General features: G+C 41.7%; 2 protein-coding genes across 2 annotated transcripts in view; one reads left to right on the plus strand and one right to left on the minus strand.

Annotated features, from left to right (window-relative positions):
• LOC141002372 (alpha-aspartyl dipeptidase) overlaps positions 1 to 6,142 on the plus strand; it is an 11,595-nt gene extending 5,453 nt beyond the window's left edge. Inside the window, exons 5-8 of the mRNA XM_073473681.1 lie at positions 3,324 to 3,497; positions 3,942 to 4,001; positions 4,465 to 4,547; positions 5,993 to 6,142. Of these exons, the coding sequence (XP_073329782.1) occupies positions 3,324 to 3,497; positions 3,942 to 4,001; positions 4,465 to 4,547; positions 5,993 to 6,053 (378 nt within the window). The 3' untranslated portion in view covers positions 6,054 to 6,142. The remainder of the gene's footprint in view (positions 1 to 3,323; positions 3,498 to 3,941; positions 4,002 to 4,464; positions 4,548 to 5,992) is intronic.
• A 1,757-nt stretch (positions 6,143 to 7,899) lies between these two features.
• itgav (integrin, alpha V) overlaps positions 7,900 to 18,674 on the minus strand; it is a 45,049-nt gene continuing 34,274 nt past the window's right edge. The window contains exons 25-32 of the mRNA XM_073473383.1: positions 16,773 to 16,853; positions 16,210 to 16,315; positions 15,633 to 15,791; positions 15,239 to 15,373; positions 14,300 to 14,413; positions 13,673 to 13,780; positions 13,197 to 13,316; positions 7,900 to 9,795 (exon numbers count right to left, since the gene is read on the minus strand). Of these exons, the coding sequence (XP_073329484.1) occupies positions 9,703 to 9,795; positions 13,197 to 13,316; positions 13,673 to 13,780; positions 14,300 to 14,413; positions 15,239 to 15,373; positions 15,633 to 15,791; positions 16,210 to 16,315; positions 16,773 to 16,853 (916 nt within the window). The 3' untranslated portion in view covers positions 7,900 to 9,702. The remainder of the gene's footprint in view (positions 9,796 to 13,196; positions 13,317 to 13,672; positions 13,781 to 14,299; positions 14,414 to 15,238; positions 15,374 to 15,632; positions 15,792 to 16,209; positions 16,316 to 16,772; positions 16,854 to 18,674) is intronic.

The following is an 18,674-nucleotide window of genomic DNA, read 5'->3' on the forward strand; positions in this document are numbered from 1 at the left end:
TCCACACTCTGTAAGGACACTGTCACACTCTGTAAGGACACTCTCACACTCTGTAAGGACACTGTCACACTCTGTAAGGACACTTCCACACTCTGTAAGGACACTTCCACAGCCTGTAAGGACACTTCCACACTCTGTAAGGACACTTCCACACCCTTAGGGCCCTAAAAAATCCGTTTTATTTTTTCCCAAATTCCGTCTTTTCCGTTTGAATTTTTGGGAGTCCCGTTTTTTACCTTCTACTCACACTCTGTAAGGACACAAATTCAAATTCAATTCAAAGGAGCTTTATTGGCATGAAAGTTTTAACAACAATGTTGCCAAACACTCGGACATAACATAACAAACAACAACATGAACACAAACACAGCACCAAGATTGATTTACATTAATTATATATACAGTATATACAGTGTGTGTGTGTGTGTGTGTGTGTGTGTGTGTGTGTGTGTCTCAGGTGTGCATGGTGACACATATTGGGCAGCAGGGCCCTGTCTCCTTCTCCCAGGAGTATTTTAATGTTGAGAGGTGGTTCAGCTCTTTGAACTCTGAGATTACAGAGTTGAACTTGTTAAAATAAATGTTCCTGCTTTCGTTGAATGCTTTACATTGTAGGAGAAAGTGCATCTCTGTCTCAGCCTCACCTGTCCAGCAGCGACCACATGTTGTGTTGTCTTTTGGTTGCCGTGATTGTTTGTGTCTTCCTGTTTGGATGGTCAGTTTGTGGTCACTGAGCCTGCACTTGGTGAGCATCTGTCTCTGCTTCCTATCTCTGACAGTAGAGAGATGTTCTGCTCTTCATCGTCTCTTTTTAGGGCGAGATAACGTTCTGATCCACTTTGGCTTTTAGTTTCTTCTTTCCAATGTTCCAGGCAGGTTTCTTTACATTGTGTTATAATGTGCTTTCCTCTGATTGGTGTTTGGAGAGCAGTGTTGTTGTGAGGCTGGTCAGACTGTCTGAGAGGGGGCAGTCAGCCTCAGTACCAGCTGACATAGGGGCTCTTTTCTGGGCTCAGCTCTTGAGTCTGGAGGCTTTGGAGTGGAGGGCGTCTCTGGCTGATTTCAGGTGGTTAAAAGTTGAGCGTTCTCTGTTGAATGTTAATTATCAGTGGGTATCTGCCTCATTCTGCTCTACATGCATTTGTTGGTGTGTTTCTGTGTAAATAAAGTCGGACTTATGTTGCAGCCCTGGCGTACACCTCTTCTCTGGGTGAAGAGTTCAGTTTGTTTGTCTCCAATTTTAACAGCACACATATTTTCCAAACACATTGATGTAACCAGATGGTACATGTTGCCCCCTGTACCACAGTGCAGGAGCCTGTAGTAGAGCCCTTCATGCCAAACAGAGTCCAAAGCTTTCTTGAAGTCAATGAAACAAGTGAATATCTTACCACTTTTTGTTCAGTGAACATGTTTGTTAATTAAAGCGTGAAGGGTATATACATGGCGGTGGTGCGGTGTTTTGGGAGGAAGCCAATTTGACTTTTACTCAAGATGGAGTGTTCGTCAAGGAAATCCAGTTTTCTTTTATTCAGAATACTCCAGAATAATTTACTTGGACAGCTGCTGACACAGAGGCCACGGTAGTTATCAGGGTCTGATGTGTCCCCACTCTTATGAATGGGGGAAATGAGCCCTTTGCACCAGATGTCAGGAAAACATCCCGACTGTAACACAGTATTGAACAGCTTTAGCACTGCACCCTGCAGCTCTGGGCTGCTGCATCTGAGCATTTGGTTTTTAATGCTGTCTGGACCACAAGCTTTCCTCGGCTGGAGACATTTTGTCTGTGTGGTCAATTCTTCCCAAGTAATTGGGAAATCAAGCAGGGTTTTGGTTCTCTTTAACTGTTTCTTCTAATGTTTGGAGTTTTTCTTGTATAATACACTGATCTGAATTGATTTGATTTATTGGTGTGTCTTTGTACAGATTTTCAAAGTGTGCTCTCCAGATGTCTCCATTTTGGATGAGTAATGTCTGTTGCTTTGTGTTGAGCTTGTTCCACATATCCCAGAATTGATTCTGATTAATGGCATTCTCAATATCTTCGAGTTTCATGTGGGTATCATTTTGTTTTTTGTTCCTAATTGTACATTTATATTTCTTTAAAGTGTCAGTGTATCTAATGCGTAGGGCTGGGTTGTTTGGTTGGCGATGTTTTTCATTTGCTATTTTTCTCAGGTCTTTTCTGATGGTCCTGCATTCTGGATCAAACCATTTGTCAGCGTTTTGCCTTTTAACAGGCTGTTTTTGTTTGATGAGGTCAGCTTTGATAGCTGCCTTATGAAATATCATATTGATATCATCAGTGGCCTTGTTTACACCATCTCTGGTAGAGACATATTGGTTTTGGTCGTATATTGATATGTCATTCATCAGATCAGGTGAGTTCAAGGCCATGATGAGTTTGTCTCCACTGTCTGGGGCCCATCTGTAGGCAGGATTTAATTGAAACAGCTTGCTGGGTTCCCTTTTTGTGCCACTCATTTGATCTGAGAGTTTAAAGAACACATTTATTTGGTTGTGGTCTGAAACGGGGGATTGCTGTCTGACAGTGAATGCACTGATAGTGGAGGGGTCCATGTCAGTGATTGCATAGTCTACTACACTAGACCCAAGAGCTGAGGAGTATGTGAATCTCCCTAAAGAGTCCCCTCTGAACCTACCATTAACTATGTACGGGCCTAAGGCCCGACAGAGATGCACTGTCTCCCTGCCACTTTGATGTATTTCAGAGGCGAGGTTGTCCCGACGGGTGATGGTTGGTGTGGTAAACAGGGGGGCCTCACCAAATACATGGTTGTTGTCCTGTGGGTCCATGACATCAGGTTCGATTCCTGTTCGTCCATTCAGATCTCCAGTTAGAAGCACGTTTCCCTGGGCCTGGAAGGAGGCAATTTCTGAATGGGGAGTGTCAAAAATGTCTTCTTCAAAATGTAAGGACTGTAAGGACACTCCCACACAGAGTTTAAAGCCTGCAGCTCCTCCAGTTAGTTAGAAGTGAAGAAGCCTCTTGGCTGAGAGGTGAAACATCTTCAACAAACTGAAACACGTCCAGTTGACTACGATACAGAACTTACAGGTACCAGGACCTGGATGAACCTCCATCATCCGATCTGAGATCAGTTTCATAAACGAGGTCCTTGCTGCTGAATGTTGTCCGAGGAGCAGCTGACGTACTTTAATAACCAGAGTGTCTCAGCCTTGTCCTCTGATGTCACTGAGACTGACAGCAAACAGGAAGTGACATCATTTAAATTAACAAAGAGATTTACACACCTTCATCCTCCTGTCTCCTCTACTGTCTCCTCCCTCCTCTGTAGGACGGCATCCCCTACATGGGCTCAAGTGCCGGCACCAACGTGGCGACCGTCAGCATCAACACCACCAACGACATGCCAATCGTCTTCCCTCCGTCTTTCTCCGCCATCGGCCTCGTGCCCTTCAACATCAACCCTCACTACCTGGACCATGACCCCAAGAGCCGCCACATGGGGGTGAGTCGGCAGAGTAATCAACAGCTGGAGTAACTGATTACTTTGATTGCAGGTTTTATTTTTATATAAATAATAACATATATAATAATAATAATAATAATAATAACAATATTTTAGAGAATGACACATGAACACTATAAATCAGCTGTTTATTATTGTTACATTTGTCTCTTTACATTGATTAAAACAGGAAGAACATTTTGTGTTCAAGTGTATTGATTGTAATTTTGTGATTCTCATGATCAATAATTTTAAGGTATCAAACATTTGTTGTGATCTAAAACAAAGAAACATGAAGTCATGTCAGACAGAAATCAGTTATCAGAATAACTCATTGATCATTAACTCTTTGATTAATGGACGAATCATTTTACTCCTGATTGTGATGACAAAGAAAAAAACGTTGTATTTATTATAAAACATGTTGTTGTTGTTGTTGTCCAGGAGACCAGAGAGCAGCGGATCACTCAGTACCATGAGGAACCGGACACTCCATGTGTTCTGGTGAGACTCGTCTGTGTTTAAATCAAACATGATCAACATGTTTATGTTTGTGTTTATAAATATTCAGTATAATGTAGATTCACTGACACATCACAGCTCATTACAGCCATGCTTTTATTGTGAAACATCTGCTGGAAGTGTCACTGATGACATCTTAACATGTTTCCCTTTAACTGTTTTTATCTGCTCTAATTAAAGATCCAATCATTAGCATGTTCAGCTAACTAGCTTACTGCCAACAGTAGAAACCTAGCATTAGCCCCCTGAATGACAGACAGTTACTCATCATTGAGTTCATCAGTTACAAACACGTTAAAGTTAAAAACAAGTTAAAACGTCAACATTACAGAACAGAAACACGATGTTCAGATTCACATCTGCATCAGTTCTTCATGTTTCTGTCTCAACGAGCTCAAAAACTTCACCAGTCAAACATTTAAATTAAAGTCGTGTTGACGTTCAGGGTCTGAGGGAGGGCTCCATGCTGCTGGTGGAGGGAAACACCGGCACCCTGCTGGGAACCACCAGCGCCAGACTGTTCACCAGGTAACACACAAACACACACACACAGTGAAGCTGGGAAATCCGTGTACCCTTCGTTCTTTTGTTTTTTCGTTTCAAAACCAAATTAAAAAACGGAAAAACAAGTTTGTTTTTCTGTTATTCTCTTTTAAACCCAGAACGAAAAAACAGGAAAAACAGAATAACACAAAACCACATTTTGTGCCTGTTATTTTGTTTTAAAACAAAAACAGAATAACGTGAAAATTAAGTTTTGGATTTTTATTGTTTTGTTATTTTGATATTCTGAAAATTTGGGGAATGCTGGGAGATTTTTGCGGAGTCAGAGGCGCACGAAGTGAGCGGGAAAGTTGAAAGGGTTACAGTTGTTCTATCTGGCGATGACGTAGCGTACACACCACAGACCCGTTATTACCGGACTGGACAGCAGCCGAGAGATTTATTAGGTTAGGCTACCCTATTATATCCAATACAATCATGATCTTGACTGTCCTGAGCCTACAAAATAAAGTTTGAGAAATGTCTGCGTGGTGTAGGCTACACCTACTTACAGTGCAGCTGACAGATGTGCAGCCATATATATTTTCCTCATCGCTACCTGAGCCACCATCTGATCCTTCCTCCCTCATGTCCTGAGGAGTCTCCTGGACATATTCTGTGATTTCCCTCTTTTCATTTCTAACCGTTCAGTTTTTGCAGGTAAACGCCCGGTGTCTCCTTCTTTCGCTCGCTCGCACGTGCGCGATCGCGCCCGATTCACATACCGGTAGGCCTATACAGGTAAAAATAAATGTGATAGTATGAAAACATTAGCCTATATATTGTTGTAAATATTTTTCTCTGACAATAGATTAATAATTATAATAATAGGTTACAATAACAAATGCTTTTATTTTGAAATAGAAATGTGTTGTGTTGTCTTCCGTTAGTGTAGCAGACGGTAAGTGCTACAAAGGATCTTCTGGTTGCTCGGTAACGAATCGGACCTTTCCTCCTCGTCTTGTTTATTTCGCCTCTGTTGTTTTCCTCCTTGTAACTGTTCAGTATTACGTGTTTTAATCAGTAATGATCGGCATTCAGCCCTCAGGCTGAGCCGGCGACTCCCCCGGAAAAAGACAAAGCTTGCCATGACGCTCTATCTCCAGACCACGTTCCCGCTCACTTCCTGCGCCTCTGACTCCGCAAAAACCTCCCAGCATTCCCCGAATTTTCAGAATATCAAAATAACAAAACAATAAAAATCCAAAACTTAATTTTCACGTTATTCTGTTTTTGTTTTAAAACAGAATGTGGTTTTGTGTTATTCTGTTTTTCCTGTTTTTTCGTTCTGGGTTTAAAAGAGAAAAACAGAAAAACAGACTTGTTTTTCCGTTTTTTAATTTGGTTCTGAAATGAATAAATGAAAGAAGGAAGGGTACACGGATTCTGGGAGCACACCAGTAACACCAGTACTTGTTTTGCTGTTTTAGGGGGAAGCCTTCAGTGGAGTTTGACCCAGGAAGTGACCTCAGCTTCCTGCTGACCCAGTGACCAATCAGAGGGAAGCAGGAAGTGACAGTCTCCCCGTCATGAAGATGTAGTCAGATGATTGGTCAGAACAGAATAAACTTTTAACTGCACTCCGTGAAGTGTTTCCTGTCATTGTGTCCATATTTTAAACAGTCTTTATATTTTAACTCCACTGTGTGTCTGTGTGTGAACAGCTGGCAGCTGTGTGACATTGAGCTAGCTGTTAGCATGCTGACATTGAGCTAGCTGTTAGCATAGCTGTAGCCTGTACAGGTCAACGTGTCTGGAAATCTTTTACATTCTCATGTTATCTTATGATTTGTGTTGATGCTGAGCTGCTCCTCAGAGACACAAACAAAACACGTTTAAAATGTGAACAGATCAGTTTATTTCAGATCAAAGGTGAAATCATCTCTTTATGAAAAAGTTAATTTTATTCTCCAAGTGAAAGAATACATACATCAAAAATACTCCATATTGTCTCATGTTAGAGAGAAAGAGACAGAGAGACAGACAGACAGACTTTACATCAGGAACGATTGAATAACTTTTTTGATTTTAGCCTCTGATTCTATTCTGTCTAAATAATTCAACAATAATTATAATTATTATATTGAGCAATAATTAAATATTTCTGTCCATATTTAACGCATAACTTTAGTCCTGAGAGCTTCTGTGAATATTTTCAACTGAGTTTAAAGTGAAGTGACAATTTATATTAGTTCAGTTTAAACACTTGGGTTAATGTTTAACAGTGCAGTGAAGCAGCTCTGTCAGGAGGAAATGTCCACCTCGTCCTATCGGAGACTCACACCTTAACGAGCTCTTAACGAGCTATTAATGAGATCCCATCTCACTGGTCTTAAGTGAAGTGGTCTCTTGTACCCTGTTCACACTGTGGTCAACAGGAAGTGACTGAAGGTGTGACATCACAGTCAGAAGAGTAAAGTTTCCTCCAATAGAAGCTCATCAGACTAATAACAGTTTATATGTGGAGTAAATCTGTGATGACAGCAGGAGTCAATAATAGTTTGACGGTGCAGCAGTGACCTCTACTGGCGGCGGAGGATAATAAAATAAAAAGGTTTATAACGTGTTCCTGTGGTGTTATTGTGATTGTTAATTTGATTATTATATCTTTAAAACTATAAACATTAATTCAGGATGAAAACCCAATATGGGTGAATTCATTCTGTAGGAACTTTCTGTTGTTTGTTTATATATTCGGAAGCGCGCGCACACAGAAAATAGCGAGCTGCTTTCAGACAAAGCTGCCAGACGCGATCTGAAATCTGAAGAAAATAACACTAAAAAATCAAAACAAGCGGAGGAGCAGACAAGCGTCAGTGCAGGGAGGGAAAAATATAACTGGAACTAACTGACTGCTCACTAAGCCCCGCCCCTTAATTACTGTTCCTATGTCTGTCAATCTCTCTGTTCTCACAGTTTAAAATCATAACAACAGATTTGATCATCACAATCCTAAAACAATGATCCATTCTATTATGACCAGGTTCATCAGTGTAGCTACAATGCTAATCAAGCTAACGTTAGCTCCATCAGTTCTCCAGTTCTTTTTATAAGTTAATGTTTCCAGCTGAGTGGTTGTAAGTGAAAGGTGTCACCTATCTCACCTTCAGGCCGGTATCAGGTCCAACACTGGCACAAGAATCAATTTATTATTATTTAATAATTCAGTTTTTCATTTCCTGGAAAATTATTTTTCTAAAAGGATATTTGCATGAAAACGCTCCACTAACTGTTTCATGCTAACTTAAAATATATATATATATATATATATATATATATATATATATATATATATATATGTATATATATATATATATCTATATATATATATATATAGATATATATATATATATACACATATACATTTGATGGCTACATGTTATCATGCTAACAGATGGAGCCGATAGCTTACTGTCTTAGCTAACATTAGCTGATCAGGATCGGGACAGAGCCGCTAATGTTAGCTTAAACTCTGATTGCATCTCTACCACACAGTGAGAAAAACTACACAGTGGACGTTGTTGTTTTTACTAGTAACCCAACAAACTTAAGTTGTTAGCTTATGCTATGCTAACTCTTAACCTTGGATATAATGCTCAGTTGCACTGTAGGTAGTCAGATAGCTAGCAGACATGCTAATGAATTCAGTTTCAGTTACTGCAGATACAAACTGCTGTTACAGTGACAGACCTGTCCTGCCTCACTCTGATTGGACATCAGTACTAAGGGGCGGGGCTTAGTCAGCAGTCAGTTTTACAAAGTAGATCATAAACTCATCGCTGCATTGATTTTCAAACAAACATCAAATGAAAAAACAAAAGGTTGTAAACTCATGATTGAAATGAAACGGACGCTCTGATTCAAAAATATTAACAAACAGTGAAAAACCCCCAAGAAAAAGCTCCCACACACACACAGCAGGAAAACGGTGAATATATCAGTAATATATTACTGTAACACTCATCATCATCATCACCATCACCACCATCATCACCATCATCATCACCATCATCACCATCATCATCACCATCATCACCACTACAAACTGAACCACCTGTATCAGAAACTACAGACAGCTGATCTCAGGTCACTTACTGCTGATGACATATTTCATATTGGCGTCACTGAGCACGTCACGTACCCACAATCCTTTGCTTCATAAACTCACTCACTCCTCAGTGACACTCAGCTCAGCTAGCAGTAATTTTGTTCTCCTGGTTTATTTTTAATAAGTTGGCTTGTTTTCTTCTTCAGTGGATCTTAATATTTTATGGGAAGACGAGTCAGCACTTTGTGGAAGCTAATGGAGAGGAGCCTCAGTGTTATTGATCAGGGCTCAGTGTTATTGATCAGGCCAGGTTATATAATAACTTGAATTTATCAGCAGTTCTGGACTTTGTGGGCAACACACACCCACAGTTCATCAATCAGTTTGGGTCCGGACAGAAAATGTGCAAATTAAATCTCAGGCCAAACATTTCTCTAGTGCCTCATTAACATGTTGGAACAAACACAGATGATCAGAGTTTTGACCCATGAAGCGTTCCTGGTCATTTGTTAAAGAAGTAGTTCAACATTTACCTGGTTCTGTTCAAAACCAGCCAACCAGCAGCTCTGAAGTCACTGATTGGGTCATGAAACACTTCAGATCACAGTGTAAGCTGTGTTTGTGTGCAACAGTCCACAACAGAACCCTCTGTAAACCAGTCAGCTGATGGTTCTGCACTGTGATGATCACACTAATTAAACAGACAAGTTCATCAGGACTGTTAAAGCTGCTGTCTTGATGCTAAGCTAAGCTAACCTGAGAGTCTGAACATGTGACACTCAGTAACAAAGCTAATAAAGGTTGAACTTGTCCTTTAACTGTGGGACCGGTGTTGTCTGGTGGAGTTTCTCTTTTGGCACAAACACAAAATGATTAATAAAAAACTAAATGCTCATTAAAACCTCAACCAGAACCTCAACCAGAACCTCTATCAGACTCTACAGTGATACAGTGAAGCTCTCCTGTCGGCCATTTTTACCCTGAAGTTCTCTGATCATACAGAGGGGGGGCGCTCATCCTCCTGCTCCTCCTCCTTCGCTTCCTCCTCACCCTCTTTCTGCTCCTCCTCCTCCTCTTGCTCCTCCTCCTCCTCTAGGCATCAGCGTTTCCATTCTCTTCTGGCTGCAGCTGCTCCTTCTCAGTGCAGTCCTCCTGTGGGGGGCGCACTCTCTTAAAGAAACCCAACTAAACAGGAAGAGGAAGAAGAAGAAGAGGAAGACGACATTAAGACAAACAAACATCACATAGAGTAAATTTAAAGAGTAAATTTAAACTACTACATAAGGACTCTGTCCTCTAATTACAGAGTACTTCATTTCTGTACATTAACTTTTTGTGACTGATACAGTGTTTAAAAAGTTCCCAACAGTCAAAATCCAGTAAAGACATGGTATTAAAATATTACTTTTGTATCAAGTAAAAGTAAAAGTCGAGTAAAAGTCTTAAAGTATCTGATGTTAAATGTACTTAAGTATCAAAAGTATCAGTAAAGTGTTGGGACCCACAGATGAAGTTGTTCACTGTGGATTTCAAAATAGACTGAACTGAACTCAGTTTCCCAGAATTCCCCAGTCTTCACACCTATGTGCAAATTCAGCCTTGAGCTACTATTGGTCAGGGTGACAGACCCCCTCTGACCAGATAGTCAAAACTCCAGCTGCTTCCTTTGTTCTCTCTCTTCTCCACTTCTCTCCCCACAGGGCCGCCTGCCCTCAAGTTCTCTTCTCCTGGGCTCTTCTGGGCCCGACAGCTGCTGAGAGCTGCAAGCTACATTTCCAGCAGGTCCAAAGAACTTCTCCTCACTGCAGCAACATGAGGTCCTGCTAGTATTCCAGACCAGTTAACACCAACAGCTGTGACGCAAAGCTTACCAGCTAACTCCACAATCTGAGGAACATGGAGTAAGTTAGCACCAAGCTGCTATCCCTGCAAAGGAAAGGAGCGACCAGTTTCCTCCACCTGCTGTCTTTTATCAAACTTTGCACAGCAAGAACAGCATTGTTCAACATTGGAATTACAACCTTCTCCTGCTTGGCTCATGAGCCAAGGAACCACCAGCACCTCTTCTTCAAAGACTGGTAACGTTGAACTGGGCCTAGATAGCACACAGCATAGCATGGCTAAGCACAGGACTTTTAACTCTGGTTGATGTAATGCACGTGTGTTCAATCTATGTGTTTGTTCACTGTTTGGGTGTTATTGTGATCTCATGTCAGGTTATTGGTAGTTTGCTTTGCTACACGGCTAATTTTGATGTTAGCTGAATGATGCTTCACACACAGTCTCAGTCTTTGCATGCAACTAACCATCTTGTATAACCTGCCATCACGTCACATCACACACACACACACACACACACACACACACATACACACACTCCTTCAGCCTGACGCATATCACACCCACAAGAGTTAATGTTGCCAACCTCGACTCTGTCAAGGATCCAAAATCCTTCAACCGTTACAGCTGTTATGGTAATTTTGGTTGTAGTTATTAAGTTAATTATTAATCAGAGCTACAAACTGACAGTTTAGTACCTTTTTATAAGACTGATTTGGTGAATTGGCTCTTTTCTCTTCTTCAAGGGTGGTGCCCCGAGGTGATCTAATGTAAATTGGATCTTATTATTAATCATAATTAATAATTATCCCTGATAATCATTCATTATTATTGATAGACAAATTTAACCCAAAACCCCTATTAATGTTGCATGAAGCACTACATATGGTGCCCCGTGTGAGGCAGTGCACTGTTGGCAATCATTCATAAACGTTATTATATCTAATTTCAGCATAATTTGGACAGTGCTAAAATTTGAACCCTTTAGCCAAAAGTCTTTACATTTAACCCCACTAATCTACTACAGGAGTAGACGTGGATTTGTACTTACAAACGGTTGCAGTGTGGAATTGATTTATCAATCAAATTCATAACCCATTTGATTAACCAAAATCTTTTACGTTATTAACTGCCACTTTGAGCCATTTGCTATTGCTGCTATCGATTCAAGTTGAAAGTGCTCTGTAGAAACTAAGAATTTCAGTTCAGCATTTGAATATCCTGTATTTGTTGCATTCTACTCAAGCTGTCATAATTTGATGACAATTCAAGTGTTCCTCATGTTAATCACAGCGTGCCACCGGCCCTGTGATACATAGAAGTTTATATGTGGCTGTCACTGCCTTGCATTTCAGCCTGAGTAAGAAGTAGAGCTGGAGATAGAGCCACAGTGTGCTACCAGCCCTGTGAAACAGAAGTTTTGTACTTAGCTGTTACTACCACGTGTTTCAGTCCGAGTCAACTTTAAGAGACAATCCTCTGACTGTTACTGCCCTGCATTCCAGTTAGTGCATGTTGAAAGTTTGGAAGGCAAAGTTATAAACTGTGTTTATCTTTATTGGCCCCAATCTGTATGCCCACAAGAGCCACTAGATTGTGTCGTAGCCACTCCTCCACCACAGGAAGCTACCCCCTATAGTGTAGGCCATAACACAGTTTGGTTAGAATAGTGTACTCCCCAAGCTACACTACACAGTGTCTGCCAAAGCAACACCATAGCCAACCACACTGATTGTTGTTGGACAACTTGTTTAACATTGGAGAGCCCCTGTGTAGAGTGATTTATTTCTTCCCTGGCACAGAGTGTAAAACCTGGCTGCCCTGAAGTCATTAGCAGGTTAATTCTCAGTGAGTGCAATGAAGAGATACAGTCCCTACTTAAGGACGGGTGTGATGTGCAGACCACATCCACAGGCCGGTTAAGATGTTTTCTTCTGATCTTCCACAGGCAAACCAGCCTCGAGTTAGATCTTTGCTCACACAAGGAGGAGTTGTTAAGGCTTAGGTCAGAATGTTTTTCCCCACCACAGTCGTTAAGCCAATGTGATTCTGGTTACTCTGATTCACACTCCTCCCTTGAAGGAAGGTTAACTCCCTCTCTACTCAGAAGATGTGAACAGTTCCTGACTGACCCTGACTGAAGTCCTCCTCAACCTAACCCAGAATATATATATTCTGCCCAGTGTTCCCAGTCTCTGATGCATGACACCTTCATCAGTGCCCCTCCAGCTGAAACACACACACACACACACACACACACACACACACACACACACATACACACACACACACACACACACACACACACACCTTCAGCCTGGAGCATATCACACCCAGATGTGATATCAGTGAGCACATGATGTGAGAACCACCATTGTTTCTTTGTTCTGCCAGACACACACACACACACACACACACACACACACACACACACACACACACACACACACGCCTGTATATAGTACATGTTAGTTAGATTGTGTGTTTTCATCTTTGTGTTAAATAAAAGACTTTTGAATCTTCATTCTGTCTATTTAATATTGTACAAGAGTGAATGTTGCCAACCTTGACTCTGTCAAGGATCCAAGATCCTTCAACCATTACAGCTGTTATCTGAGAATGATTTGGTGAATTGGCTCTTTTCCCTTCTTCAAGGGTGGAGGCAGTGTACCTCAGCACTGTACCTGAGTAAAAGTACTTAGTTACATTCCACTGCAGCATGTTACAGTGACCTGTGAGTGTCTGACCTTGTACATGATGAAGATGAGCAGAGCCAGCAGCAGCAGTCCAGCCAGCACGGCCAGAGCCACGACCCACCCAGGGACCGACGGAGGAGGCTCAGCCACCCACACCACCGACACACTCACCTGAAGACACACACACACACACACACACACACACACACACACACACACACACACACACACACACACACAGCAGCAGCATTAACACAGTTGGTAGTAACGTGCAAGAAACAAATGGTCTGATAACGAGTGACGTGAGAACAGACTGGAGTGTGTGTGTCTGTGTGTGTGTGTGTGTGTGTCAGTGTATGTGTGTGTGTGTGTGTGTGTGTGTGTGTCAGTGTATGTGTGTGTGTGTGTGTGTGTGTGTCAGTGTATGTGTGTGTGTGTGTGTGTGTCTGTGTGTGTGTGTCTGTGTGTGTGTGTGTGTGTCAGTGTATGTGTGTGTGTGTGTGTGTGTGTGTGTGTGTGTGTCTTACGCTGGTACTGTTGGATGGTAGCTCTAGTTCCAGGTTCTTGTAGGGCATCTCGATGACAGTGAAGGAGGCCGTGGATCGGACCACATATGATCGGTTCTGATTCTCAGTCTGAAAACAAACAAACACACACAGAGTCACATGACTGACAGACACAGACACACCCCCACACACATACTACACTGTTGTTTATCCTTTATTTGTGTACATGTAGTCAGTTGTTAGCAGCTCCTGTCTGCACTGTAATCTATATGTAATAGATTACTCTGATACTGAAAAAACTTCTGACCACCTTTTATGTGTCATCTGTACAAACACCAACACCTGGGACCAGTTGCCAGGCAACCAGCAGACTCCAGGCAGTTACCAGGAAACAGTTCTTCTGTGAGATTGTTGTTTTTATGACTGATCAATAACTCATTCAGGTTCTGCTTTAAGAAACACACAGTTCAGAATGAATCCATCAGGATGACATCATCAATACATGTGATCAGTCAGATCAACTTCTTTACACTCAGCATCAATCTGATAGTTTCTGTTTGTTCAGATGTTGGATTCATTACGACATTTTACTGTCGTCACATCAGCCCCAACACCAACAACCAGGTGTTTGTTTGTTTGTTTGTTTACCCTGAGGAAGTTGTTGACAGCCAGGCGGGAGTAGATGAACAGGATGGCGTTCTTCCTCCTCTCCAGACGACCCACCTGACACCTGAGCCTCAGACACTCTGCTGTAGAGCAGTCCTACACACACACACACACACACACACACACACACGCACACACGTGTTTCAGTTGTGTGTCAGATTTATTCAGATGATGTTTGGTTTCTTGTTTCTGCTGCTTGACATTTTCTGTGACACGTACATGATCTGTGTGATGTCATCATGATGTCATCATGATGTACACCAACAACATGCTGACATCTTTCATTTGTTTACAGCTTGTTGTACAAACAACATCACAGCTGATCTGACCGCACCAACATGGATCCAGTCACAGGTGTGTCTACCTGTGCTAAGCCTTGAAATTGAAATCAATACAAGAGTTCACCTGTTGACCAATGACAAGTCGTCCTCACAGGGCCGAGCTGTGATTGGACGGAGAGTTCAAACCAGAGGAAGCTATCACATCTCATCATGTGGTTGTCGGATGTATAAAGTGGTTCACACACAGTCAGGAGACATGAGAAGATGGCATATAAACATCTTATGAATAAACCTTTATTTCCCTGTTGGAAACTGAGTTAGCTGAGTTAGCTGAGTTAGCTGAGTCAGCTGAGTTAGCTGAGTTAGCTGAGTTAGCTGAGTCAGCTGAGTTAGCTGAGTTAGCTGAGTCAGCTGAGTTAGCTGAGTCAGCTGAGTTAGCTGAGTCAGCTGAGTTAGCTGTCCTCATGTCACAAACTGAATTATAGTAAAGTTTAATACATGGAACATCAACAGTAACAGGTGCATATAGATACTATAGCTAAAGTATTAATACAAGATCAGATCAGGTGTGTGTGTGTGTGTGTGTGTGTGTGTGTGTGTGTGTGTGCGTGCGTGTGCGTGCATGTGTGTGTGTGTGTACCAGCGTCTGCAGATCACTCTGTGTGTCTCTGGACTCCAGGTCTCTCTTGCGGACGTGGTTTCTGTTCCGTCCCTCCGTCTCTCGTTCTCTGGGTGGAGTCCCGCTGCTGGTGTTCTTCCCCGAGGAGAGTGGGTTCTACACACACACACACACGCACACGCACGCACACACACGCACACACACACACACTTATTAAAATCAGTCTTGTGATTTGTCGTCAGGTTTGAAGCCAATCATTGATCATAAAGTGACTCTCAGACATGAACATTCAACGCTTTGTATTTTATAGTTTATGACGTGGCATGTTGTTCTGCCAATGAAGTGGTTCTTTATGTTCATGTTCATATGTTTCTGTGTACAGGTGTGTGTACAGGTGTGTGTGTGTCCTGCTCACAGAGACGTTCAGGGGGTTAATCTCCATGTCAGTGGTGCAGTTGATTGGTCCTTCAGTCTCGTACTTGGTGATGTAGAGCAGCGAGCCGTTCTTGAACTGGTACGGCCACTCCACCTCCAGAGAGGCCTTACTGAATGTACTGGGCCCATTGTTCAGCAGCTGAGAGCAGACACGGTTATTGATTATTGATTAAATCAATCATGTGCTGAACTCTGGTCTGTTATGTCCTCCTGTGAAACGGTTCAGACTGAATAACTGCAGTCTGACAAACACCAGAATCTTCATTCAAACAGAACGTTTGATTCATGATCTCAGATGTTTTACAAGAAGAAGAAGAAGAAGAAGAAGAAGAAGAAGAAGAGCTCCATGCACACAGTCCCTCTTCTCCTGTTAATACAGCGTACAGCACCATCTTCTGACCGGACCACAGTGTGTACAGTCACTTCAGACCAGCTGATTCACAGGTTACTATTATTTCTTCTTATTTATTTTCACATTGGATCTGACTTTATACACACTGATATATACAGTGACTATATGTGTGTGTGTGTGTGTGTGTGTGTGTGTGTGTGTGTACCTCATAGACGTGAACTATCTGTGGTCCGATGTCGTCTCCCACCACAGGAGGCTCTTTAGGTTTCCAGTTAGCGATGGGAAGAAGAACCTGACCAGGAGAGGACGTCCTGACAACACACACACACACACACACACACACACACACAAAGATAATATAAAGAAGACACACTACTACAGTCACACTGACAGATTATAAAGCCATCTCTGTATCATCTAAACGTCTCTGTCACTGATAAAACATCTGTAGGCACTTCTGCTACAGTTCATACTGACATGATACCAGAACCACCTGCTGGTCTCTCACTGTGTCCGTCAGAACCGGACGTGTTCAGTGGATCCATACAGAGTGAACCAGAACACTGAGCTCAAAGTCCATTTAAATCATGTCATCTACTGTTCGTAAGAAAACACAGATTATAGAAGCTTTAATGACACAACACAGATGTTCTGTGTGTGTGTGTGTGTGTGTGTGTGTTTATGTTTGTGTGTGTGTGTGTTTATGTTTGTGTGTGTGTGTGCGTGTGTGTTTATGTTTGTGTGTGTGTGTGTGTATGCGTGTGTTACCCTCTTATGGAGACCTTAGCGAGGACAGCCAGTTTGGTGACGCTGGGGACTCGCGGACTGGTGTTGTTGAACTGATTAGAGCTGAAACACAAACATCACCATCATCACCATCATCATCATCATCTTCATCATCATCATCATCACGTTCATCTTCATCATCACCATCATCACCATCATCACCATCATTATCATCATCTTCATCACCATCATCACCATCATCTTCATCACCATCTTCATCATCACCATCATCTTCATCACCATCTTCATCATCATCATCATCTCATCATCATCATCACATCATCATCTTCATCTTCATCATCATCACCATCATCTTCATCACCTTCATCTTCATCATCACCATCACCACCATCATCTTCATCACCATCATCATCTTCATCACCATCTTCATCATCACCATCATCTTCATCACCTTCATCTTCATCATCACCATCACCACCATCATCTTCATCACCATCATCATCTTCATCATCACCATCACCACCATCATCTTCATCACCATCATCTTCATCACCATCTTCATCACCATCTTCATCACCATCATCATCTTCATCACCATCTTCATCACCATCATCATCTTCATCACCATCTTCATCATCACCATCATCTTCATCACCTTCATCTTCATCATCACCATCACCACCATCATCTTCATCACCATCATCATCTTCATCACATCTTCATCATCACCATCATCTTCATCACCTTCATCTTCATCATCACCATCACCACCATCATCACCATCATCTTCATCACCATCATCATCATCACCATCATCACCATCATCTTCATCATCATCACCATCTCATCATCATCATCACATCATCATCTTCATCTTCATCACCATCATCTTCATCACCTTCATCTTCATCATCACCATCACCACCATCATCTTCATCACCATCATCATCTTCATCACCATCTTCATCATCACCATCATCTTCATCACCTTCATCTTCATCATCACCATCACCATCATCTTCATCATCACCATCATCTTCATCACATGTCATCATGTGTAAACAGATGTCAGATCAGTGATGTGAGGTTGTGTTGCTGCTGTTATAGAAGCAGCCACAGGGGGCGCTGCTGCCTGTGAGTCCTGCAGATCTGCTTTAATACCATCTCACTTCTTCTCTTCCTGCACATCAACACTCAGAGCAACACAACCCTGTCATTAACATACCTCTCTCTATCCCACTCTCTCTCACACACACACAAACACACAGACACACACACACAGACTTTTTGTTATGTAAATGAGCGTCAGGAGACAAACTGCTCTGCTGTCATGAATGCTGATGTGTGGAGCTTATTAACATACTCTGCTCTGATTGGACAGATTCTTCTTTATAAACAGATGACAGCTGTTTGAGGGTCAGCAGCTCATTAACATACTCTGCTCTGATTGGACAGATTCTTCTTTATAAACAGATGACAGCTGTTTGAGGGTCAGCAGCTAACCCTAACCCATCAAAGTGACTGAAGAAGAAGTTTAACTTTAGTTTATGAGGAAACGAACAGAGAAGATTCAGCTGCCGCTTCATTGATCTGCAGTCTGTGGCACTGATACTGATGATGTCATCAACACACACAGCTGCAGATAACTACCACATCATGTGACGCAGAGAGGACAGAGACACAATTTTCCATCAGAAGCAGCTGTGAAACACTGAATCTGATCTGTTCAGTCTGATAACATTTATAAACTCTACAAGAGTCATTAAATCACTAAATCTTTAAATCTTTAAATCACTAAATCATTAAATCACTAAATCTTTAAATCACTAAATCATTAAATCACTAAATCTTTAAATCTTTAAATCACTAAATCTTTAAATCACTAAATCTTTAAATCACTAAATCTTTAAATCATTAAATCAC

This window comes from Pagrus major, chromosome 9 (genome assembly GCF_040436345.1).
Source record: "Pagrus major chromosome 9, Pma_NU_1.0".
Taxonomy (NCBI): Eukaryota; Metazoa; Chordata; class Actinopteri; order Spariformes; family Sparidae; genus Pagrus; species Pagrus major.